Here is a 25,856-nt window from a genome sequence, read left to right as displayed (position 1 = left end):
TTGGAGCTGAATAGGCAGAACTTCATTACCCTGAAGCCATGGCTTCATTAGGGAGGGGAAACAAACAAACAAGTGTAGTTCTAAATCAAGTTGGCTCAAAGAGGACAAAATCCCTGCAAAGCAAGGATGCAGTGGTGCTTTCACAGGTACTAGCAAGGTCAGGTAAACTGTGACATTTTCTCCAGTCTAACTTGAAACACCAGCTTTTTGTTTGCTCTAGAATCGTGCCAAACATTACAGTACCTGAAATGATAACAACTTTATCTCCCCTTGGAAAGTGCAAGGCCGGAAGTCTCTCTACAAGCATAGTAAAAACTTAAAAGGATCAATTATAGAAGAAAAAAAAATGTAAAACAGATAAGTTGAGAACTTCTTCTGACAGTAAGACAAAGGCAGTATGTGGAGTTCTGATTTTTATGTAATAAAGACTTTCACATTTCAGTTAGTACATATCATGTTGCTGAATATGCATTTTTACTGCACAATTTTCTCTTAATATTAAAAGGATTAGAGACAAAATTTTTTGTTCATACTAGAAGGCTTTTTTTTTTCTTCCAGTCCATATAGTACCCCTTTCAAAATTTGCTTTCCATCATGCGTAGTTCATATATAACATAAAATACATTGTTTGCCATTCCTTCCGACTTACCAATAGAAAAGGAATCTGAAGAGCACAATTTCTATTCCCTGTTAAGACTTTTTTTTTTTGCAGACAAGCTGCTCCTTCATTGAAGAAACATTTATATATCTCCATTTAAAAATAATAATTAGCAAATCTCATAGCACTTTACCAACACATGTAGTCAAAACATCACTGAGACTACTGTTTTTCCTGAACTTGAAGGATGTTGAAAACTTAAATGTTTCACTTACAGCTGATCTAAAGATGAGAGCTCCACAATTTATGTTTTATTGTCAAATGTTTAAAGGATTAAATCTAAATAAAATACATAATACACAAGCTTCAAAGCACACGTTATCATCAACATCTTATTTCCAATTAGCAAGTCAAAATAAAGAAGGCATAGGGAACATTTGTCTTCAAAAGCAAAGCTCTGGAAGAAATCAAAATTTTGGTTGGTTTGGGTCTTATTTAGGGCTGCTATTTTCCCAGACTTCTGAAACTGAGTAAGATGGAAAGATTATTTTCTCTCTCTCTCAAAGGGGAAAAACAGCAGACATACCACCATGTGACTATTATATCATTTGTACTTACAACAACACTGAGCCAGTCTGGGAGTTAAAAGACATTTTCTTTTGCCTTCAAGGAAGGACATGGACTTGCCATGAAGACAGGCTTACAGTGAAAAGGTTAGAAGAGGCTCAGCTCACAATTTTACTTGGCACAAGATTACAAAATACTGAAGACCTTTCACTGAGAAGCATTTCCAGTATGAAGATTCCCTATGAAGACTGTATCATGAAGCCAAAATCCTAGAAACAAACATCTGAAGAAACAAGACAGCTCTTGAGAAGTACTTTCACCAATTTTTAAAGGCCTTATACTTTATTAGGAAATAAGAAATCATTATCAAGACCACTTCCAAGGTATGAGGACATGCCAGGTATGAGAATGAATCCTGTTTTTCCAAAATAAATTTGAAAGGTAATATTGTTCCTCTGATATACCTTCACTTTGTTCTTATGACATCAAAAACTACAAGACAAAAAAAGCTGCATAAGAGACTTCAGAATATGATGAAAGCAGACACAGCTTTAGAAGACCTGAAGCTAAAATAACATTTGCAGATAGCAAGCACAGGAAGTGCTTATAGGTCTAATGCAATGGCTTTTATTCACCCTATTTTGCATTACTGATCTTAATTAAACTAATAATGTGAATTTGTCTTCTAAGGCAGCATTCTTACTGCATTAAAAAGCAAATACACAATCTTCAAAATTATTTTAATGAAGGAGAGCATTTAATTTTCTAATTGACTTCTAAAATATTAAAATGCAGACAACATTAGCGACTGCTACAAGCAGGAATATTTTTTAGTGACTGGATCAAAAACATCAGCGATAATTGATCATATTTGCTCTCAGGATTTATTTAAACAAACCATCAGGTAATGCTTTTTCCTTTTTTCTTCTTTTTTTTTCTCTTTTCTTAAGGGAGGGGTGGGCATGCAGGGAAGGAAGGGGAAGCGTCTCCTCCACATCCCACACCACATCCAGCATATCCTCTGACAAAAGCAAGACTGTGCTACACAATGACCAGCTGTACCACACTGTTTTTCATTTAGCTGGTGTTCGCAACATCTTGGCTCCCATCAGGTCAAAACACCACTCAGTTATAATGCTGGTTTTGCTGACATAAGCACCAAAATTTAGATGCAAAGATAAACTTCTGAATTAAGCAGAGAGCCAACCTAATTATTTCCTCTTTTAAACGAGCTTTAAGAAGATTGTTAAATATTTATTTTCACAAGCATGCAAGGATCACTGAAGGTCAAAGACATAAGAGGTGTGATCCCCTTCCTTATCGTCCCTCCTTTGTATTTATATTTCACTGGAAGCAGGCCTCTCTGCCATCACATTTCCCTCCCCTCATCCATCACGCAGAACTTATTGTGCCTTTGTTCCCCTTATTAGTTCTCATGTCTCTGCCACCATTCTTCAGAGCATCGCCTCCTGTCAGTGCTGCTGGTAAGCGAGGGCTGCCCTTCGTATTTCTAAATCCAGTATCACTGATGCCATTGTAGCTCTCCTGTTTCTTTCCTTTTTTTCACCTTTACCATGAGAATGTCCCATCAGTTCAGAAACCACAAACTGGAAACTAAGAGGACAGACTGTGCAATTAATTTTATTAATTATTTTACTTAATGCATGCAATAACAGACACTTACATGCATTAAAAATCTGTCTCAGATGCTCTTTCTGCATTAAAGAAGGCCCAACAGGGTGATGGAGAACAGAACTGACAAACAGTAAACACTTCTACCTGCCCATAATGTAATTCAAGCCTGCAGCAACAAAGGCTTCAGTGGACCTAATCCAGAAGCCTATAAAGCCTATCCCGTCCTCTCAAAGCCAGACCGTGATGTCCAGTTTTGTTCCAACACAAAGGTATGATGGGCAAGGACAAAGGATCTCCAAAATTAAAAACGATCTAGGTGCAACAGCTCTATTGAATGCAAACCCCATGGTTTTCAGCAGTTGTAAACATCTATGTGCTTTAAGAACTGCCTGAAGAGACTTGAAACACTGTTCTGTAAAGCGATAAAGTATTTCTGAAATCGCATTTCAGAAGAGGATTATCTTGACCTTTTCTGCTCAAAATTTCCCTTAAACGAGGAAACAAGCAGAGCGATCAAAACCAGCCAAAATCTGTAATCTTGATAGGCCACCCTGTGACCCTGTCCCCCTCTGTCTCTGCAAATACTTTGTTTAACGCTACATTATCAAAGAGTTGACAATTTGAGGCACCTGCTGGGTAGCGTCTTCCCAAGAGGAAAAAGCTGGTCACTCCTCTACTCAAAAGCTGGTGAGAATTTCATCAGCAAATTCAAGGGAGCAGGATCACATCTCTCCTTGCCAGCACCAGAGGTCAAATGCTATTTTATCCTGAGTTAGTAACAAGTTAACAGAAAAGCAGATTTTCAGAGTGAACAATTCTTAAACAAAATACTAGCCCGAACACACACGCACAAAATTACAGTCCTCCTGCTTCTTATGGATGATATATTTAGAAATCCTATTAGCTGGAGAGATCAACATTCTTATCTGAATTTCCAGGATGCTGTAACACGCAAAATTAGAGCGGCTCTCTTAAGTGGGTCAATTATCACTACTGCACTTGCAGCAGCTTTCCCCCTCCCTCCCTGCAGCATCTATAAGGGTATTTAGCACAAGCATTTAAACAGTAAGATGCTGAGTTGACACACACCATAATGTAAAGCTCCTTTCCCTTTTATATTTTCAGAATCTTAAAGGAACAAAGAAAATCACTCAACTACAGAATATCCACATAAAAATTATGGTCTCCCTGGGGAAAGCTTCAACAACTTGCAGCAAGAGGGCACCCTGTGGGATAATGCTAGTCAGCAGCCACACAGTATTTTCCTGCCACATCTGAGTCATGAACAAGTAAGGTTTATGTTTTTCATCCCCAAGGAACAAGAGGAGAACCTGAGGGCCATTAACCATCTCCCTAGCCCTGTGCCCCAGGTGCTGGGCCATCATACACCAGTTTGAAAGGCTTCAAGTTATTTTGTTTTCAAGAACGAATTCTCTCTAAAGACCCTGCAAACCACCAGACACAAGTGGAAAAATCCAGGTATCCAGCACTATACTGTAGATACTTCAAAGGCATCCACAGTGATCTGACAGATATGACACAGGACCTAGAGAAACACAGGGCTCTTCCGCAATACAGCTGGAGTGGAAACACCTCATTTCCTCAGCAACCTACTTGCTTTATACATATCTCTTTCTATGGAAAAAAAAGCATGAGGTAGTACTGCAAAGGAAAAAATCATGTGATTCGTCTTCACCCTGTGGAAAAGAGGACTGGATATGCAGGCTTCAGGTCATGAGCCCTGCTGCTGAAATTCAACAGTCTCAACCCTGACTGGAGGAGAGGGTGACAGGGAGAAATTAAGGTGAGAAATTAAATTTCTATTGCTGTGTCTGGCTGCCCTCCTCCCTCCATTTGCAACATTATTCCTATTTGGTACTACAGGAGAAGAATCACACAAGCCAAGTATTATTACCAAACACGTGAGCTATTTGGAAAGAGGGCAACAACAGCCACACCCTATTTAAGACAGCAAGTTTTCATTAACAGGTTGAAACTCTTCCAGCTAAAATACATCCATGCAAAAGCACACCAATTTTAAAACTTCATTTTGCAATGAAGCGGACAGGCTTTTGCAAGACTTCGAGTCCAAGCAAATGCTTTCTTAGGAAGCATTTCTACTGAGAGGGTGGTTAAACACTGAACAGGCTTCATAGAGAGGTGGTTGATGCCCCAAGCCTGTCAGTGTTTGGACAATGCCCTTAATAGCATGCTTTCTTTGACTTTTGGCCAGCCCCGAAGTGTTCAGGCAGTTGGACTAGATGATCGCTATAGGTCCTTTCCAATTAAAGATATTTGATTGGATTAAACTTTTTATGAAGTAACATGTAAAAGCTTGGTAAAATTTACTACACACACAAATCCAAAACAAAACAAAGAAGTGAAATGAAGTTATTTTCTTTTGTAGATATACATACTTTAACTGAGCAATTTAAAATCCTTTTTTAATGTCTTATGTTCTGGTCACACTCAACACTTGAACAAACCACAATTTGAATGCATATATTTAAGCAAAAGGTCAGTTACTATAAAAAAAGTCCTTAACCAAAGAGAAATAGAAACTGGTATTCTTAACTTCCCTAACTAGAGCTCTAATTAAGCCTGATTTCAAAAGTTAACTTTTTCATTGGGAACACTAGGGCCTGCTGGCTCCAGGAAGTTCTAGTAGAGGTCAGAAGATTGCTGGAGACCTAATTTTTCATTTATAATAAAAAAGGAAGCCTTGCCTTTTTCCTTGCAAAGATAGACTTTGAAGTGTTAGTAGGGAAACAAAGAAGGTATCCATCAAAGGCTCTCATGGCGTAGTTATACAAAGCTTCCCAGGACAGTATGGAAGCTGACAGAGCCTGTTAATGTGCAAGAGGAAATTAGCTGAACTTTTCTTGCAAAGCCCAGCAAGGCAGAAAGGCTGGGTCGCTGCTGCCTAATCTAGCATTAAAGAGCGCAGTTTCTTACTCCATCACAGATTTTCCGGGTAACTTTGAATGTGTCAAACTTAGCTTCAGTTCTGCACCTGGAAATGAAGATAAATACTCTCAACTTCCTTTACTGTGACATGAAAATAAACACATTAAACCAGAAGGCATTCAAATAGCTTGGCAATAAAGTACAAGTACTGCAGACAAATAGGAAATAACAAAGTACTGCCCCATTCAGTGAGGAGATGCCCTTTTTTTTTTTCAAATCCTTCTTGCCTGCTGGGATCCTGTAATGCCTCCATGATCTTCCCTCAAACAAAAGGGAGGTTCACAGGGCAGGGGAACCAGGGGAGGAAAAGCGCCTTATGCTTACGTATAAAAGACACTAAAGCATCACTGCTCTCAACACTCAAATTCAAGAGGTTATTTTGCTTAGACATTTAGCAGAAAGGCTCTTCTGCAAACAACTGAGAAGAGAGACCTCACTCAGCTGCCTTGGATTGACCCAAGGAGGCCTCATCTGTTTCCTCTCACTACACACAAAACCACTGAAGACCACCTGAATAACTTGGGCATCCACAAACTCAGGAGGCTGCCCCATCCCTGGGCAGTGGGAAGGACTCTGTGAGCTCCCTGGCACTGAGACTGATCAGCAGTACTTGAAGGGGAAAAACCTGCCCTGAATTTACCTCCAGAGGCAAACAGTGGGATATTTACACTGAGAGAACTTTGTGAGGACTCTTCTCATGTGGAAAAGGTTTTATTTACTATGCTTTAACAAGACAGGATTTGATTTACAACTAAGGGTGCATTTTCCAGAGAGCTTCAAAGGAAAAGAATAAATAAATAAAATAAAAAAGGTGCATGTATGTGGGATAAGAGACATCTACCATGGAAAATGTTGCCATTAAAAAAACCCTCCAGGTGATAGCACTGGAAAATATTACAAACAAAATAGTGGAGAGCTGTACAGGTTTTTTTAACAGTTGTATACAATAAAAAGATAAACAGACTGAAATGTGCTTTAATTAAAACAAACTGATAGCCCACCTGCAAAATAACAGCCAGGCTCAAATTGTTCCTGAGTGACCCCAGGGCAGGCATGGGCTACAGCCAAGCCTGTAAGTCACTCAAACACCCTGCCCAGCTCTTCCCAAGTTCTCACTCCCAGGAACGGCAGGACCAGCTAAAGAGCCCTTTGTTTCCATTCAAACATATGTAGGGGTGGAAAAGCTGTTCAAAACATTAAAGAGAAACAACTGAAGACTGTTACTGTTCCAAGAAACAAATTAAGAGCCAGAGTCTAAAATGCCCAGAGCGCTGGCAGTGCCAGCTGAAGGCAGATGTCACTGGCAACACAGCATCGCTCAGCCCCTGGGAGGGGGACAACTGGTTCCATCAAACCTGAGGATTTAAAAATCACCATCTCCTTCAGATGTATTTTTGGCATTATACCTTTACTTCTGACACTGATAATATAGACACATTTTATAAAGAGAATAATAAATTAAAGTTTTCATAGCTAGCTCATTAAAAGGATGAAACACCTCCCAAATTCAGCTAATAGCTAGCGAGCCATCTTCCCTCTAAAACATTAACACTGGCAAGTAATATAAGCAGGTCAAATTAAAAGTTATGTCAAAGTTAGTGCATTGTAGGGTTTTGTGTCAAATAAGCTAATAAAAACCATAATCTGGTGTAAAATCAATTCAGATCTCAAACAACATATTAAACTTTCTAAAGAACTATAAATAAAAGCTTGTATTTTAGTCAAGTAAACTTTTACGTTCTCTTTCAGTTCTAGAACTTTTTTCTTCAGATTAAAAAATGTGTGTTACTGAAATACTTTGCATTTTTGCATTAATTAAACAACGCATAAGGAGAACTCAGTGCTTTCCTATTTCAAGCTAAGGTTTATTCAGGCATAATTCAGACTGCACCAGTAGACTTGGCTACAGTTTTCCTCAACATTTGCACAAAGGCTGGCTGGTGACACATACATTATGAAAAGAAAAGAAGAATAAGCAGATATCCATGTCAGATAAATACATTCTACTCCCTCAGACTGAACTTGCAGACAACTAAATCCTGTCTTCTCTCTCCAAACGCTTCCCACTCCTTTGGTTCTGCCACTGGAGAGAACACAACACTTCTTGCGACTTCAGCCCCTGATTGCATCCTACTATACCTCCACAAGCCACATACATACTTTGCTCCTTCTAACATATTCTAACATATTCTTTAAGAAACAACTTCAGAGACAACCTGTTCCTAGATAATGTTTGTGACCTCTATGGCTCCCAAAACACTCCACTGTTCATTTGGGCCACCCAAAACCAAGATTCTGTCTGCCTCCAAGGAGGATGCTGTCCTTCACTACTTCCAATATATCTAAAATATATTCACCAGTCTTCAGTCTTTAACTTCCCGTTCTAAATTTCTCACAAATTGCTTCATGAAAGAGTTCTATAAGCAACACAACGGCAATGAACGCTTTGAACTGAGTAAATCTACTTAAGCACTGTATATAAATCTTGAAGTGTTACAAATACTGTATGTCCTTTGTACAGTACATTATATAGTGTGTTTCTCTTCACTGCATGCCATACTCTGCTGGCTTCTCCAGAAGATCAAAACCAACTACAAGCTCATTACCCGGAATGTGCATCTTCATTCTTGCTAAAGCATCTTGTCACATGGGTGTCTTCTACACATGCTCTGGACCAAAGGCCCTGGGAACATCCCTGCTTCCTGTAGCACAATTCCATATTGCCAGCTCTAGGCTGGACACAAACATAACACACCAATAATGGTGATCATAATCTATGGAGGCTTGAACATATTTCAATTTCAAAGGTCATCAATATGCACCTCAGGTTCCCAAGTTTTTAATGAAAAGATTCCAGAAAAGGAACTTGTATTTCAATGTTCATAATCCATAATTTATTTGGGGTTTGTTCTTTAAACTACACTAGACTTTAAATACTAAGAAAACCCAAACCAGAAAAAAACAAGGAAAAAAAAAGCCACGCTACCAAAGCAAAAAACACACCAACCAGCAGAACACAACAAGCAGCTGAACTCACTCTCCAAAAGGTAACAATTAAATTCTTATCTAATGGATTAAAAAATAAAAGTCAACACTAAGAAAACTGAGACACAGTCATTCACTTCAGTACTACTTCTTGATTCCCAGGCAGCACAGTAACAATGCAAATGAAGCAGGAGTATTTTGTGATACTGATATAGAAAGACAACAGCAGTATGACTCATACTCCACATGAAACAATAGCAGTAAAGTATCACATGCAATATTATCTCCACTTAACAAAAGAAGTTGGGAAAATAATTTAGGTATTTATGAAGTGTCAACCAGACCAGTACATCTCGCACATAAGTGAGACAGATGCTGAAGTACTTTAAAGAAGGTTGGAAAACAAGCAAACAACTTTCCATTTGTTGGCTAGAAAAGTTTAGCCCCCTTTGGTTACTGATGGCTGCTATACTGCAATGCACCTGATTGTCTCTTACAGCTGATAGTGCTTCGAATGTTTTATCATCACTACCAGGGGGGAAAAATGGGTCTGCATATTATGACTGAGCTATCATTCAGTAGTATCAAATAATGACTGTAAATGTATTACTTTTAAACTTTTACATGGGTATAAAAAAATACTGGTAATGCTTTTAAATCAACACTGTATTTATGGCAATGAGAGTTCTACTGTTGACACAGAAACTTTACATTAGAAAAGACCAGTGTAATAGTCAGGCCTTCCTTTTAATTCCATTATTCCTGCAAAACTATTTTTCTAGTCAGGCAAATGCAATGACCACAACACTACCAGAAAGCACTAGTTTTAGAATACTGAGTGTAGTTTCTGGAAATAAAAAAAATAAATTTCAGTCTTAAAAGGGAAGCTAAGCTCAAACGGCTAAAAAAGTGAAAAGAGCAATCAAGAGAAAGCAACAAATCAAACAGAATACTGATGATACGCACATATCGCTTTAAAGTAGAAAATAAGTAAACACATAAGTAATTATTTGATAACAAACTCTAAATTCCAGCAACTGAAACACAACATAAAAGAATTATAAATATGTAAAACAAATAAATTTGCATGGTCATTACAACCCATGTAAGCTTTAAATATTTAAAAATACTTTAAATACTTTAAAATAAGTTCTACAAAACAAAATTAGGGATGACGTAGAGCAAGAAGTACTCACTTGCAATTCTGGCTTGTGTACAATCCCACCTCCAGCCACGTGATTTCGTGAATGATCTCTGAGCAAACTTCAGAATTTATCAAATGCCTTTCCCCCAAAACTAAAATGGGAGTGATACTGACCTTCCCATAAACATTAAAAGAAGGAAATCCAAGTATCTTGATGGAAAAACCTACTGGAATTTCAACCTGTTCTTTAATGCTGATACTGCAAGAGGCTTGGGGTTAATATTCATTTGTTTTTAAATGAGAAAAACAAAATAAATTTACACCACAAACAAGTAATCCCAAGCAAAGCACAGGAAAAGTACAACTTTATACGAGATAAAAACGTTGAGAAAAAAAAGAACTTCAGAGTTACTGATGGGAAGTACAGTGACATTTATAGCTCCTTGTAAATATCAATATTGTATATTTAGAGAGGAACAAATTTTACTTGAACTCCTACTTAATTCATCATATAAAGCCAACAGTGAAAAAGTTCCCTCCTAATCACTTACCTTTTCAAATTCTGAAACCAGGTTTAACTGGGAGAGTCGACTTGCTGAAAGTATGTCTTTATTAAATTTATTTTTATTTTTTAAATGTGAAAGGATACGAGGAGTTCCTTCTGTCCTACACACCAGGTAGAGACATGCAGCAATTACATGGGTCATCTTCCTCCCCCGGGTTAGGTGTTTGCTCACAGCCATCTTGAAAAAATTAAAAGCTGTATCCAGACAATGTTGATTGAGTTGAAGCTGGTTTCCCAAGTGGTGAATTTGACGTTTCCCTAGAAAAATTAATAAGGAAACAAAACAAACAAACAAGAGGCTTAACAACTTAATGTGCTTTAGGGTTGTTTTGTTTGTTTGGGGTTTTTTTGTAAGGTGGATTTTTTTGAGATTTTTTTAAAGACAAAATTGAAGGGGCATATTTTGGATTTCATCTCTGTGTGAAATACAATAAGCTGTCAAGCTTCAGATACTATAGTCCTCAACTACTGAGGACAAATAAATGCCTCGTTTTAGACTGCTAGAATTGAAATACGTGCAATCAATGAGCCCTGGAAAACAAGGTTACAAACACCAGCCCCAGAAAGGATCTAGACAAAAGATGATGCCCCCTTCCCTTAACATCAATTGACAATTCGCACTGGTTAGCAGTACATCAGTATAGCTGAAAACAAGACCGAACTGAAAGCAGGAGCTCATGGCGTGCTTGACACTGACATGCAGAGGAAACATTTTGCTGCAGCTCTCCAAGAAGATATGAAGTCTGCAGTTCTTCTAGGCACAACCAAAGCCCACAAGGAAAGGAGATCTGCCTGCAGTTTGCCCGTTATCACCACTGATGGAAGGTACTTCCTCTGAAGCCTATCGCACCCAGGCCTTCATTTCAGGCTTGGCTGCCAGACTGCCGAGATTAGACTGCGGCTTCAAAAAAACAAATGTGCCTTCACCCTTAAATGAAACAATAAAAAGAGTGTGTTTTGGATGATTCATGGCAGGAAGTGGTACAGCTGCTGGGACAGATGCGGGAAATGAGGTCCAGTGCATCCTCACAGCTTCAGCAGAGTGCACCGAAAAGACAGCTTAAGAAAAAGCTGGGGGAAGTCATGAGGAAAACAGAGTGCTGGAGCTCGTCAGCATACGGGGTCAGATGGCACATCAAGAAAAATCCTTTAATTCAATGTGCTGGGCAGATGTTTCCAGTACGTGTATTTACAGGAAGCGTTCATCTGTTCCCTTCAGAGATGTCTTGAGTAGCTTTACTGAAGGACGCACAATACCTGCCCTGCACCTCAGCCACCACCACTCACAGAAAGTGATGGTGACCACACAATGCTTACCAGATCAACATTGGCACCTGCACAGACATCTTAATTTACGCAAATCCCTACATCATCATCACTAACACCACAGTAAAAATGCTTCACCTCTGAGCAGCTTTCTGCCAAAGATGCTGTTTCAATTCAGCTTTAATAAAAAGTGATTTCAGACATTCAGCCAGGGTCAGCAAGACTCCAGCCAAACAGAAGCTGCCACAAAGCAACAGCTTCCTCTTCCTGCCTATGTGGCAATTAGTGTCCTCATCAATGAGATCTCCTTTAAGGCACAGTGGTCAACCAGGTATAACACATTCGGATGAAGAAGTAACCACAGAGGAAGGATACATCACCTTCCACAGGAGGTGTACATACAATAAGCTACTTAAGAGGAATTCAAAGCCTGTTATGTGAATGGTTTTTCCACTGCTATCAACAGGTCCTGGGCTGGTACACACCAGCCTCAAATACAATTACCACACCTTCCCAAAACTAAGCTACTAACTAGCACTTGCCCTCTCCTGATTTTTATTTCACACTTGTCCTGGGTTGAGCAGTAGCAGTCATTTTAATCCTTCATGGTAGCTGGTGCAGTGCAGTGTTTTGACTTTTGGCTCGGGAACAGAGCTAATAACAAGGATGTTTTGGTTTGGCCAAGGACTTTGTGAGCCTCATGCTCTGCCAGGGAGGAGGGGAAGGCGGGAGGAAGCAGAGACAGGACACCTGACCCAAACTGACCAAAGAGGTATTCCATACCACAGCACGTCATGCCCAGGAGGTAACTGGGAGTTAGCCGGAAGGGCTGGGAGACTGCAGGGTTGGAGGAGGTATGGGTCGGAGTTTGGTCGGGCTTGGGGGGGGGGGCAAGTTATCAGTTGGCTGGTGGTGAGATGATGTATTCTCTTCCCTTGTTATTTCCTTTATCATTGTTATTATTGGTGGTAGCAGCAGTGATTTGTGTTATACCTTAGTTACTAAACTGTTCTTATCTCAACCCGTGGGAGTTGCATTCTTTTCTATTCTCCTCTCTGTCCCGCCGGGAGTAGGGGGAGGGAAAGAAGGGGGGGAGTGAGTGAACAAGTTACCTGACTGGGTTTAAACCACGACAACACTCTACAACCTGTGCACTGAAGGGGGATCACAATTTTATGTCCCCGAGAAAGAATGGATTTGTACTCATCTGTGGGGAAAAAAAACATAAATGTACTTGGAATTGAGTATTACAACTCATTTCTGCAGTGGCAGCAAAGCAGCTTCCCTGATCAACCCCTCCCAAAACAAGTCCACTCTAGAGGCCAGCATGGATCAGCAAGGCTATGGAAATCTGCCTCTTCTTATCACCTGAGCTTTCTTTTTTATCTGGTTGCATTTGCCATGTGTGGCTGCTGAGATGAAGACACAAAGAACCATCATCTGTAGAGATTTTGGGCACTACATGCAGACATAAAACCATTGAAAAATAATTAAAAAAAAAAAAAAAAAAGAGAGATAGACATGCCCATGGCTGTGAACCTCCCTCAGCTGCAGGGAGATCCAGACTGGAATCACTGCAGCAGCAACGGCACAGCATTCCCTTTAGGTAAGTTGTTGCAGTTCAGTGTCCTCAAAGTCACAAAGGCAGCTGGTAACAATTTCAGTGGCTTTAAGTGTCAGCTGAATTTTGCTTTTAAGTAAAACTTTTGTAAAATCATGAAGGCGACAGGGGCTGCAATGCCAAGGAAGAGCCACATTCACTCCTGAATGCTTCTTGTGCTAATGGTGGAATGGTGGTATGCAGGGCCCACCTGGCTCTGCAGGACCAGCATTGTGCAGGACACCAAGAAAGAAAAGGCAATGAGGAAGCCTCCCATGCCATGACAGCAGCTGATGTGGTCCAGGGCACACACCAGAGTACAGCCCATATGAATGGAGATGCAGAGCAAGAACAGGACAAGCAACCATGAGACTTCTCTCCCAGCACTCCCCTGGCCCATTCCTGTTACGAGGTAATCCTTCTCCCAGGAACACCACTCTCATTCAGGACTCCAAACCTCAGAAGGCACTTGAGAAACAAAGAACATACTAGAAGAAGGAGGGGTGAGCTCTCCATCCAGCATCAATATTCTTAAAATGCAATTACTTTAGGCGTAGCCAGTCATTGGGTACTTGTCCACTTAGTAAACGTATTTCTTTGATGGTCTTACTCTACCTCCAGCAGACCAGAGAAGGCTTTAATTCTGTGTGCTAGTACTCCCTCAAGCTGCTTTGTAGCATTATGTCAGTCATGCAGCTTGTGGAAAAATTAGACCACTGTTACACTGCCATTGATCCCCAAAATGAACAGCTTTACACAGGACAAGAAGTGCCTTAGAAATTATGTGCATCTTGATGACTAACTTGGGTTTGTCCTTATCTGTTACATGTGAAAAAGAAATGTACTGCTTATAGCATCATCTGAGATAAATATTTATATTCTGTAACCAGTCTCCCATTTACCAAAGATAGATCAAAAGCTTTGTTGCTCCCCAACACCCCTTGATTTAACACAAATGCAAAATTCTATTTTTCTGGTATCTTAGGCAACACAAAAAAAAAACTGGAAAAGTTAGTACCAGCAATCGTGCTTCTAGATTTTTCTGCAGGAATACAAAATACCATGTAGTCCCTTCACAGATTCAAGAAGCATCTCCATTCAAAAAAGTAACTCCAAGAAAAGACAGGTATCAGCTAAATGGCTCTTGCCCCAGTTCTGCAGTACAGTACCAAACTGCTGTACAGTGCCTTCATCACAGTCAGATAAGAGCCAAACTTAATTTTGTGACTTCCAATCTTTTCTGCCAATCTCACCAATGACATTTACAGAGATGAAAACTACATCTTCGTAATATTTTAACTATAAATACAGCAATTTAATCTGTTGATATCTTAAGAGCAGATGCTCATACCTAGAGAAACTGGGCATAAGAAAATAACTGATCAAAATAAAAATTCTCTATCCAACGTTCCAGACACTGTTGACAAAGATAAATATGAGTAGAGACCAAATACCTATTCATATTGCCAGTCCTCAACATGAAAAGCCCTCATGACTGTGCAGTCGTAGCCGCAAAACTTGCTAAGCATTCAGACACCTTCTTACATGAGTTACTGCTCCTCCAGTGATGTGGTCAGTGCAGGGAGGAGCTGTGGAGGAGCTGCAAGCACAGGGCTAGGAAGATGAGCAATTCGCTCCAGCAAATCTACAGTACTGCATTATGCCTATCAGCCCTTGAACATACTCCCACTGCTCCTCGCTAACTGGGTGGCATTTTATAACCTTCCATTTGCTGTTCATCTCCTGACAGCTTCTATCATTTGCTCAAGACTGCCAGTGTGGCTTCAATTAGCCCTACTGGCTGGCTAATGCCCTTTATGCCAGTCTTACCATACGGTCCCAGTGGGCAGTGAGCTGGTCCAGCTATCTGCAAGGATACCTTCTGATCTCAGCCAAAACAGTGGGAATATCCAACATTACAATGCAATTTATTAGCAATCTGCTCAGCTCTGTATTCACCAGGTTACATTGCAGTGCTACAAACTCGAGCTAATTGAACTGCTCCAGTGGATAGAGAAGAACTGCCACACCTTTAAACCCTGCTGCACTCTGCATTATAAAACAAAACTCAAGACAACAGCTTCCTGACTTTCTCACCCATTTTATCCAGTAAAATGTTTAGTTATTTAAAAAAAGTTTGAGTGGAACACTATTCTAAAAACTTGCAGCTATTATCTCAGTAAAGAAATACCATCCTACGGAACAGTCAGAAATAAGTATGTATTGTTTTCTAAACTGCTAGGCAAGAGTACAAGATATAAGACAAAATACACAGGGGTAAAAACAAGTCTCTTAGTAGGCACATCCTTTATTAGTAACTTGCAATAGGAGTTGCCTCTTTTGGGCCCTACAGGTTTTTTGACAGATCCTAGGATTCTTTTTTTAAACCAAAGGCAATACAGCCTTTAAGGTCAATGTTTACACTTCATGTTGCCCTTGAAATTTAGTGATGGCATTAAAGCAGTGTCTAGGTATCTTAGGGAAATGGACAAGGAACAGCGTCTTTCTAAAAAAAGCAGCACGAACTCATAAACAAGGTTACAAAAAACCTTCCCTCACCAGCAAAAGAATAGAACAATTCTTCTTTAAAGAGCAAAATAAGTCCAGAAACTACAGAAATTTTATGACATAGAGGACACATACCAGACAGTTCCCATTTATTTCCCAAAGGCTTATAATGCCAGCAGGGTGGAGGGCAAGGCAGGGGGATACAGGGGAAGAGAGGTAAAAAAAAAAAAAAGGTTGCACTTTAAGAAAGACAAAAATCAAGTTCCCAGGCTACCAAGTAGTAAAGTTTATCACGCTCCTGAATCTGCATGTAAAAACAAAAGGTCCTTTTCACATTTTAGTTCCAAGCCTACTAAAAAGTGGTTTTACTCATTTACTTCCAGCACACTGAAAGAAATAACATCATCTTCTCAACCAACGCCAACCTCAGTGCTTTGAGCTGGCATATTAGACCTGAACTGACAAGTTCAGATAGGACCACTGAATTCTACTACAGAAAATCTCTATTCTTTTGGTGGAGGAAACAGTGGTTATTACAAAACAAAATTCGTTTTGTATGGTAAAAAATCACCACCATAAAAATAGATTTGCAAGAAATCTTGGAAATATTAAATGCTTACACAAGAGCCAGTTAATAGCAAAACTGCAGCTAAAGTTATAATAGCAGCAAAATACAGATAAGGGGAAAAAATCAGACCCATTCTTTACAAGCAATTTTCTTTCTTTTATGATCTCAGTACTACAGAAACATCTTGTTCTCTTCCTCTATTCAAGAGGAATCACACCTTTTTTTGGATCCCTTAAAAGTCAGTAATGTCAAGCAGCTACAGCTATATATTACTCTTCTCTGGCTGTTGCTTGCTCATCTGCATCCTTCCCCTCAGACTGACAGAGACTGTAACACTGCTATTTCAAAGTAGTACTTTTCCATATGAAGCATCAGTTTCCCGGGAAATAACAGGCAATATACAGCCAGAACTTAAATTAATTGTTACTATGATATCAAACCACATCAACAAAATTCAGGCATATAGATTCCCCCTCCCCTTTTCTGCAATTTCCTCTAGGGGCCCTGGAAACTAGTACGACTTGGACCTGGCAGTGGAGTCATGTTAACAGCACTAATCCTCTTTTTTCTTTTTTTTTTTTTTCAAAAAAAGACTTATGGTAACAAACACCAGCTTCTATTAAAGAAGCTTTTGAATGGGTTTTGCTTGGGTACTCATTTCCAGAATTTGAATTACTTTACCAACTGAATTGTATGTGCAGATTTTATTCTGCATTTGGGTTTTCACGCCTATTCCTTCTTTGAAAAGGTTCCCCAAAAGAGCTCCTGAAAAAGGGAAAAAAAGAGCAGTTTTTATGTGTGGGCATCCCCTGCATGTTTTGTCATATCTTTCAATTTCAGCAAGTCCATCTCAAAGCCTGAATGAACTTCCTGCTCTTTGCTTCATGCCAGGCTTCCATGCTATTTGTATTACAAATAAGTAAAACAAACAAACAAAGCCACAACAGTGAAAGTTCAAGAGTATCAGTAGGGTACTCTTAGGAAGGCTGGTCCCAGAAACCTAATCAAGGGTAGAGTCCCATGATCAAAAACAAGAAAACATTTAAAGCCCAAACAATGGCAGAGGCAGCGAGGAAACGGAGGCAATGGCTGCAGCGATCACACTGAGCATTTCCAGTAACGTGCACAATACCATGAGTGAGAAGCAGCTTTATCTCTCTGAGCCTGTAATGAAAAAGGCCAATGAACAGTAAATGTAGCAGCACAGTAGGACATTACAGCAGCGCTGACCCAGCACAACAACAACTTCAGTTTTATTAAGGATAGCTAAGAGTTATTCCCAGGAACACCTAATTGCCGATGAGCCAAGTGATGAACATGCTGGCCTCACTCCCATGCTCTGCCTGACTTCAGCCTAGGCCCAGATGCGCACTTTGTCACCATGTTACTGTGGTTGCACCCCATGTCCCCAGACCCACATTTATGCCCAGGAGAACCCACCAGTGTCGGTCCCAGGGTTGCGGAATCTCAAGTCCGTGTGAGCTCAGCCACCCTCTGAAGTGATGCATCCCCATGCCTCTGTCACCTGGACTGCCTAAGGGTACGCTCTGATCCTGTTATCTCACCAGAGTAGAACAGTTCTTGGCGCTTTCCCTGTGATATTCCACCAGCTGTGCCAGCACAACTGTTGGTAGGGATGCACAGAAAACCAAACCAATATACTGAACCTTGTTAAAAATAACCTCATGAAATAAAAAGACTTAATCTGAACCTGTTTACTGAAGGATTGATGTCCCCACTTTATCTTCTTAGGGCCAGAACCAGCCTGTCTCAGTGAAGAGACCTGTATTCTATTTCTCTGCCTGCTGACAAGCAGCCAAGCCATCTCCATTTTGCCTCTCCTGAGAGGACCCCAACTACCAGGTGCAGCTCCCCATCCCTCCCAGTAAAGCCCTTCTGTTGCATGTCAAATGTTCATTCAGTCAGCTAAAGAGAACTAGCACACATCTTTAGGAGTAATAGCTTAAAAATTCAGATAGTGGACACTACTCCAACCACTTTTGATACTAAGCTATTTTCACCTAGAAAACCTACTTCTAACTTCTCTTCCCAGCACTTAACTGTACTTCTTTAAGTATTAATTCCCTCAAAATTGGCCCTTGTATTCCATTAATGCCAAAGCTGGCCTGCAGAGCAACCATGTAACTTCCCCAACCGTCCTCCTCAAACACTTTTCCCGTTCCTCGATTATAGGATACCATTCCCACATGGACAGCCTCTCTGCATATACAGCAGCTGGCCATTTGAATTAATTTGCCTTACCCATGCTGAAAAATCTGTCATCATAAGCAGTTCCTCTGACTTTCTGTGCCTTCAGTACCTGGAATTCTGTTTCTCTCACAGGTGGCACTTCTACGGCTGCCATTTCATTCCCATTATCAATCTAACTGCTACCTCAACTTCAGCAACATTAGCCTAGAAGCGTGAGGCAGGGCTGCACCTAACCTGCTGCTAATCTTATCTTGCCCCACTATCCTTAAGACAGTTGTTTGTTTGTTTCTTACCCCCACTTAATGTTTTTGGTTTTTTTTAACACAGATAAAGAACTTCTTGCTCATAAAGACCTCACTGAACTTCACTTCTGATGTCAAGCTGGAAAATCATAGCCAAAGCTAACATTAAAAAAAAAAAAAAACAAAACTGAAAACTACCACCAAAAAACACTCATACCAAAACACCAGTCTATTGATTCACCAGCACCTGAAAGTACTGGATCATGACTAGTTCAAGTCAAGTTAAAGCCCAGCCGTTGCTGCAGACAGCGTTCCCACCTCCAGCACAATATTTACGTGGCCACATGCTGAAACAGATGAGGGAACTTGCTCTGCAGAATATCAGCCCAAACAACAAAAAGTTAAGTTTTCATTAGAACCAGTCCACTCATATAACTCAACAAGCATCCTCCCAAGCCCTAACAGCAGCTGAATGTGAGGAGAAATGCTGTCAGCAGCAACTTACACGTGGATTGACTTAAAGCAAATGTGAGAGTGCAGCCTAAATGGGTCAAAGAGAAAAGTACACACTACCCCTATGCTTCCCCCTGCCTCTCTGGTACTGCTTTCAGCCTTCACCACTCATCTCATGTAAGTGAGCTTACACCACAGTCTGACTCAGCATTTGTTTATATTTTATTTGCGATAACATGTTCATTAGTTGTTTGCATATTAGAATGCTTCACATCATTTAAGATTAATTTTGGAAGCAACAGCTACGGAGTTTATTATATCCAAAAGTTTCGTCAATTGAATTTTATACTCACAGAAGATTTGCAGCTGTTTCAAAGTCAAAACAGCTGGAAGACTGCACTACTGGCAAGAACTGTGAGCACATGTATGATAAACGTAACATAACCCTTACCTATATGACATTAGGGGAATTAGAAAGAAAAACTTAAGACAAGAACTTTCAGGTAGTGGTAGCTTTTGAGCATGCAAGACTTCCTTCTGAAAGCACCGTCAGTTAGGCTTTCCTTTAATCTTCCCCTGATTTGTTTGGACAATGATTATTTTTTTTTAAATTACATTTTAAGTGACAGTTATTCTGAGAGGTTTTCTATATCTATATACATGTAAAGCTTCTTCCTCACACTTATCAATTACCAATTGTTACTCCTGTCACACAGCATTACTGCTGATCCAAGCACTACCTTCAAACATCCAAAACCATTTCTACATTGCTGCAATATATAAAAACCAAAAATTTGCTCATGACATAATCTGACAGTTTTGAAAAAAATCATTTCGTTTTAAAACCCCATAATTCTACCATTATGAGAGAGATCAGAAGTTGTTTCGTATCTACAAAGCAAAAAGCATTTAACTAATAAGCAACTGTCATCAATCTACACAGCTAGAAAAATTCAAGAATACAGCAAAATATAAGAGAAAATAAATTGCTGCCTATTGGTAAAAGTTATCAAAATCTTTAACATAATACAAAAATGAAGACTAAACACAAAAGGATCCATTGCTGCAATGGAAAACTTTACAGATGTGAACAGCATATAAATCAGTGCAGTGTTATCTGCTCGCTGACAGCAAGTTCTAGTGCCTTCCCTGCAGATCTGGGCTTCTGCAAGGCAAAGAAGAGTGAAAACTGACAGGAACCATTTTTCAGAGTCCTGCAGACACTACGGAAGCAGAGAGGAGCCCTGGGAATCAAGGTGCTTTGCACCGACAAGAAATACTCAGGAGCTGAAGGTATCCGGCCGCTAGAACTGCCACTGAGGCAGATGGGGCAGGAACAAGAACAGGAGTAACTGAGTCACCACAGCTGAACAATTACCACTTCCCAGCTGCACTGCCGCAACTCTTAGCTAAGGTCACACATACACAGATTGTTTAAATACTACTACTAATAATAATAGCAGTAATAATAATAATAAACAATAAATCTTCATGTTTAATCCACCTTCCCTGCTATAAAAGCCAGTCTAGCCTCTCTTCCTGACAAAAGGCTCCTGCATATTTCAATGAACCTTCCCTCCTTTCCTTGTCCACCTTTATACTCTTAATACCTACCTTTTAGAACATGTCTGAGAATTTACTCTTCCTCACACACACGCAGAACAATTTTCCTCCCCTAGAGCTCAGCCCTGCTCCTCTGCACACCAGTTGTTCTGTCAAAATACAACTGTTAATACAAGTTATTTCCACTCTCCATTATCCAGCTGTGTAGGCAGGAAAGACCTTACTGACAGAGACTACCACACACTCTGTTCCCAACCTCTTCTTAGGTTGCTGCTGCGTCCTCAGGATTAAAAAAGCCTGTGAGCCTCAAGCTGCTTTAGGGCTCTGGATGGTTTTTTTTTTTCTGTTGTGTGGTTTGGTTTTGGGTGGGGTTTTGGGGGCCTTCTGGGGGGCTTTGGGGTTTTATGATTTTTTTCTTCTTTTTTTCTTTTTATTGTGTGTGGGGTTTCAGGAGGTTTAGTTTTTGGTTTTGGTGGCTAGTTGGTTTGGGGGCATTCTGGGGGGTGGTGGGTGTGGCAGTTCTTTTCTTCTCCCCCAATTCTGTGTGCAAACCTAACAAAGGGCTCTCTCTGACCATCCAGACCTTCCCCGACTGGCAGTCAAAGATGATGTATGGCACAGTCATTCCTGAAGTAAAAATTTCATGAATATCAACTAATTGGCAAACTTCTTAAATCTCAAAAAATGGAAATATGGGGAGAAGGCATCAAGGGAAAAAGGATGTAGAAAGAAGTAGTTGAGGGTGGGTGAAGAAGAAGTAGTTATTATAGATATCAAAGGGATAAGAGATAAAACATGATCTAAAAGTGGAAGCAGAACGAGAGAAGTGAAATCAAGCTGGGAAAGGCACAGAGCCTTTACAAAAGCAAGAAAGATTGTATTAGGTTAATACTTATTTAAGGTATTTTTATATGAAGCTCACAAGAGCAGCCAAATACTTCTTCCTTTATACAGAAGGGTTAAGAATCCTGGCAGTTAGGTAAGAAAGCATCAATCTTTATCCAGGCTGCAGCTAAAGAATGAAATTTTGTCCTTAGTTTGTCCCTGACAGCCGAGTCTGTCACCTACAAATAACAAGTAGGGAATATGAATCTGAGGGGGCTGCTCTTCTTTACCACTACAAAAGGCCTATTTAGATCAGATCAGATTACAACTGCCCCTGATAATTTTATCTGTGCACTGCCCATAGATGACGGAAGAAGTTACGGACAGCACTTCAGCCTCACCTTTACATTCCCTTCTTTTTTTAAACTAAACGTAAGTGAAGGTTGCCACAAATCTCAGCTAAACAACATAGTGAATCAGTGATGCTATTTATCAAGCCATACTCTTGTGCTATCTACTTTTGCTTGGAGTTGAAAGGAGATTTATGTTTAAAGAGAGACTGCACATATTTCAGGAACAGCCTTATATTTCTTTTAAACAATAACATTTATGTAAGTCAGACGTACAGACTGTTCCAGTAAAGAATTAAAATTACAATGCCATTTATGCATTTCTACAGAGTCAGTGTGGCTCTCAGATACTATTCAAATATGTCAAATATTTTCTATTTGTATGTTTGTGATCCATTTATATAAAACTACCCTTTACGTATGGGACATCATCAGCCACTGTTCTGGGAAGAGGAAATTCCCACTAGACTTTGAACAGAACCTCAGGAACCATGATCACCGTAGAATTAAGGATGGAAGTACTGTGGAGAGATAGGTGGTGGGTGTTTAAAGACCCTGAGATTTAATTTATAGCCCTCACCAAATTACAAAGCATGATCTGTTAGAAGAGCAGAAGATCACAAGATTTCTGGACGATAATAGAAGTTTAAGCCATAAATAGATATGTGTGAATCCATGCCTGAGGACTAATAACATGACATTAAAGGAAAATGTAAGCATGATGTTAATGGGAATTTACAACAAAAGTCAGTGGAGCTAGAAATACTTTCCCAGGGGAACTGGTGGAAACTCCCACTGCTTGGAACATATGAGTCCAGGGAGGTCAAAACACAAGAAAAATGCATGACATGGAGTGATCCCATATGAGTAAAATGGGCTAAAATGATTTACTAGTTTAAAGTAAGTTCTTGTCCTTTTGCAAAACTGTAAGCTTAAGAGAGAGGCCATTTTTGCATGACAGAATCGTTCTGTATTCTGAGTTTACAGAACAGGGGAAAAAATCCCCCACCTTTTCCTCCCTAAATAGCCATCCCTGCTGACTCAGTACAACAGCCTTCAGCCTGCTCACAGTTTGGCAGCAGAACAATACAGACCCAATGTCAATCAGACAGACCAGCCTGACCAGTACAGCCAAGATCTACCTACACAAGCTCCTGCCTCTCAGTAGAGTCACCACTCTCATTTTTCCAAATTACACACTGTATTAACAACACACACCACAAAAACCCCTCAATACTTTTTCATGTAACAAAGTCTGAGATTTTTTTTCATAATCAAATCTTTAGATACCAACTTCCTTTGCTCTTCTAGATCATCCACTACTTGCCCCCGGTATGCCACTGCTTAGCTAAAGAAAACTCTGGGTAAGCACAATTACATTTTTCTGTTCTTTATGCGCTAAACCTAAAAGATCAATTACAACAGGTTTTTTCCTGTGCAGTTTGGCTCCAAGATAGGATGCGAGATCATCCATTAAACATACATATCCAAGACTAGATGCAAGACTTAATTCATTTTCCCCTAGGTAATACGGCATGGTGAGAAATAGCTAGCAGAGAAGATACTGACTAAAGACTTAAACAGAAATCAGTGGATTTATGTGATGATAGCTGTGCAGCAACCTAACAGATCTCATTCAAGGAGACATGCATTCTTCTCCTCTGATGCAGTCACTGCTCCTACAGGGTAGATGCTGATTTTCACCACAAGGAAAAGTATTGACTGCAACATACCCAGGAATAGTTCTTACACCAGTTTGAGAATGAGCTATCCGAATTTAACATTGCTCAAGTTTGACTACAGACAGGTCCCAACTATACAGCATTTTTCTGAGTAGTGCCAGTGTTTGGAAAAAACTGTTTTTAAATAAATTGGCTATAAAACACTACCTGCCTCAAAGTTTCAATTAGGAAGGTGATGTAAACATTAATATGAGTTTTCACTGTTACTCAATTTGTCTCTGGACCTGCAATCAAGGAAGCTGTCCTAAGGAATCGCTTCACATCAGCATGATCTCAAACCTAACTAACAAATCACTTCAGTAGAGTTGACAGAATAAATTCTATTTACTGACCTCTTTTAAGATCCCACAAGAATAAACAAACATTTCAATCAACTGCCTGCCTCAGACCTGTTTATGCTACAAGCAGTTCCTCACTGAAGGCCCCTGAAGTTCTACTGCAACATTAATCAACTTCAAGGACCACACTTTTTCTCTGCAAAACAATTATAATCTGGCCTTCCCTCCCCCCCTTCTTCCTACCTTTTGTACTTTACTCTAGAGTGTTAGGAAAAGCAGACAGGCAGGTGAAGTTCTACATAGTTTTGTGCAAGATAACCTTACATCTACATATCCATGACCCTGGCAGCTACACCAGCAACAGGACACATTGTAATTATGATTTCTGTATAGTCAAACATCATTCTATTACATTATCAAGAACCATAGGTGCCACTTCATTTAATCCAGTTTTAATTACCATAAGAATTTTACTCCTATTGAAAGCCATGCTTCTACAGATGAGAAACTGAACTCGGCAAAACCAAACATTTCTGAGGGCCCCAAATAAAGTGTGGTTTTAGCTTCTGGAAACTGCACCTCTAATCGTTTTGAAATCATAGCACTCCAACAACATTTTCCTCCAAGTGGCTGTTATTGTCTCCCTCTTATGCTTTCTACAGGCTAAATCAGGAATGGGTATCTAACATAAGGATCCTTCTTCTTAACAGTGAGTGAGTGTGTCTGGAGGAGACTGAAAACCACACACAATTCTCCCTACTGAACCACAGAGACAGGTGGCAGTCTTTTACTTCTGCTGCGAGATGCAGAGGAGACAAAGCACTCCGAACATACTCTTTGAAGAACTTGATTTTTTGTTTCCATGTCATCATTTACACTCCTTTATGCTCATCTTTATCTAAATTTTCTTAGGATTATATTTGGTATTCAACATTCAGTGTCACTGTAATACCACAACTTGACTTTCCTGGCATGACAAATCAATGTTTCTCAGGGATCCAAAGCAACCTCAAAGCTTTTTTTCTCTGTCTCAAAGACCTTGATCAACACCTTTTCTTCTTAAAGCTGGTATCAAACACAGCAATCATCTCAGAATGAAATTTTTTGTACATGTCAGATCAAAATGTAAAGAACAGAGTTAAAGGGAAACAAAACTATCCACACTTACAGTAGGAATATTGTCTAGTTAATGGAAAAAAGAGCATGTGAGTGCCAACGTAATCCTTCAAAAAGGACATTCTTTCTATTCCCAGTTCTCCAGGATGTGAAATAAGGTGCAAAAGACCTCTGAGGAGACCATCTGCCATCAAAGCATGGTAGACTCATGATGGACCAAGAACGGAAAGAGACAAATACATTTATGATCCACAGGATGTTTAACAACTTTATTTTTACCAAAGCTACAGATACCCATTTGCTCACAAGAAAGAAGCTGGCAGCAAGCAAGAGTTAATCTTTACTATAGGGCCAGCTGGAATAACAGAGACCACTCAGACAACAAACATCACCTCACAAGTACCCTGGACTTGTTCCAAAAATCACTTCAGAAGTGGTATTCTTTCTTGACATGCTCAAGGACCAATTCAGCTTGCACCAGAAGCAGTATTTTTTTCCCCCTTCCACTGCATGTTAGGAACCATAGTTTCTAAATCTACTCTGAGATGATTTTGAATAATCTCAAGATACACATTTTTCCATAGCATCACTAAGCATTCTTGTAAATTATTCTCCTTGTGTTTAGGCTTAAAGCCACAAATGTCATGCAGCTAAAAAATGTTGGATTAATTCC

General features: G+C 39.8%; 1 protein-coding gene across 5 annotated transcripts in view; it reads right to left on the bottom strand.

The window, feature by feature from the left end:
* The window catches only part of BRF1 (BRF1 RNA polymerase III transcription initiation factor subunit), a 174,121-nt gene that overhangs the window by 119,091 nt on the left and 29,174 nt on the right, over positions 1 to 25,856 (bottom strand). For 3 of the 5 annotated variants that reach the window (XM_057416143.1, XM_057416145.1, XM_057416147.1), the window contains one exon: positions 10,448 to 10,719. In XM_057416143.1, the coding sequence (XP_057272126.1) occupies positions 10,448 to 10,719 (272 nt within the window). The remainder of the gene's footprint in view (positions 1 to 10,447; positions 10,720 to 25,856) is intronic. The other 2 variants (XM_057416144.1, XM_057416146.1) reach the window with 1 other exon arrangement.

This window comes from Pezoporus wallicus, unplaced genomic scaffold (genome assembly GCF_028554395.1).
Source record: "Pezoporus wallicus isolate ANWC-B61680 ecotype Strahan unplaced genomic scaffold, APGP_CSIRO_Pwel_v1 scaffold_2146, whole genome shotgun sequence".
NCBI lineage: Eukaryota > Metazoa > Chordata > Aves > Psittaciformes > Psittacidae > Pezoporus > Pezoporus wallicus.
The sequence above is the reverse complement of the archived record's forward strand: the minus strand, read 5'-3'. Positions and strand labels throughout refer to the sequence as shown.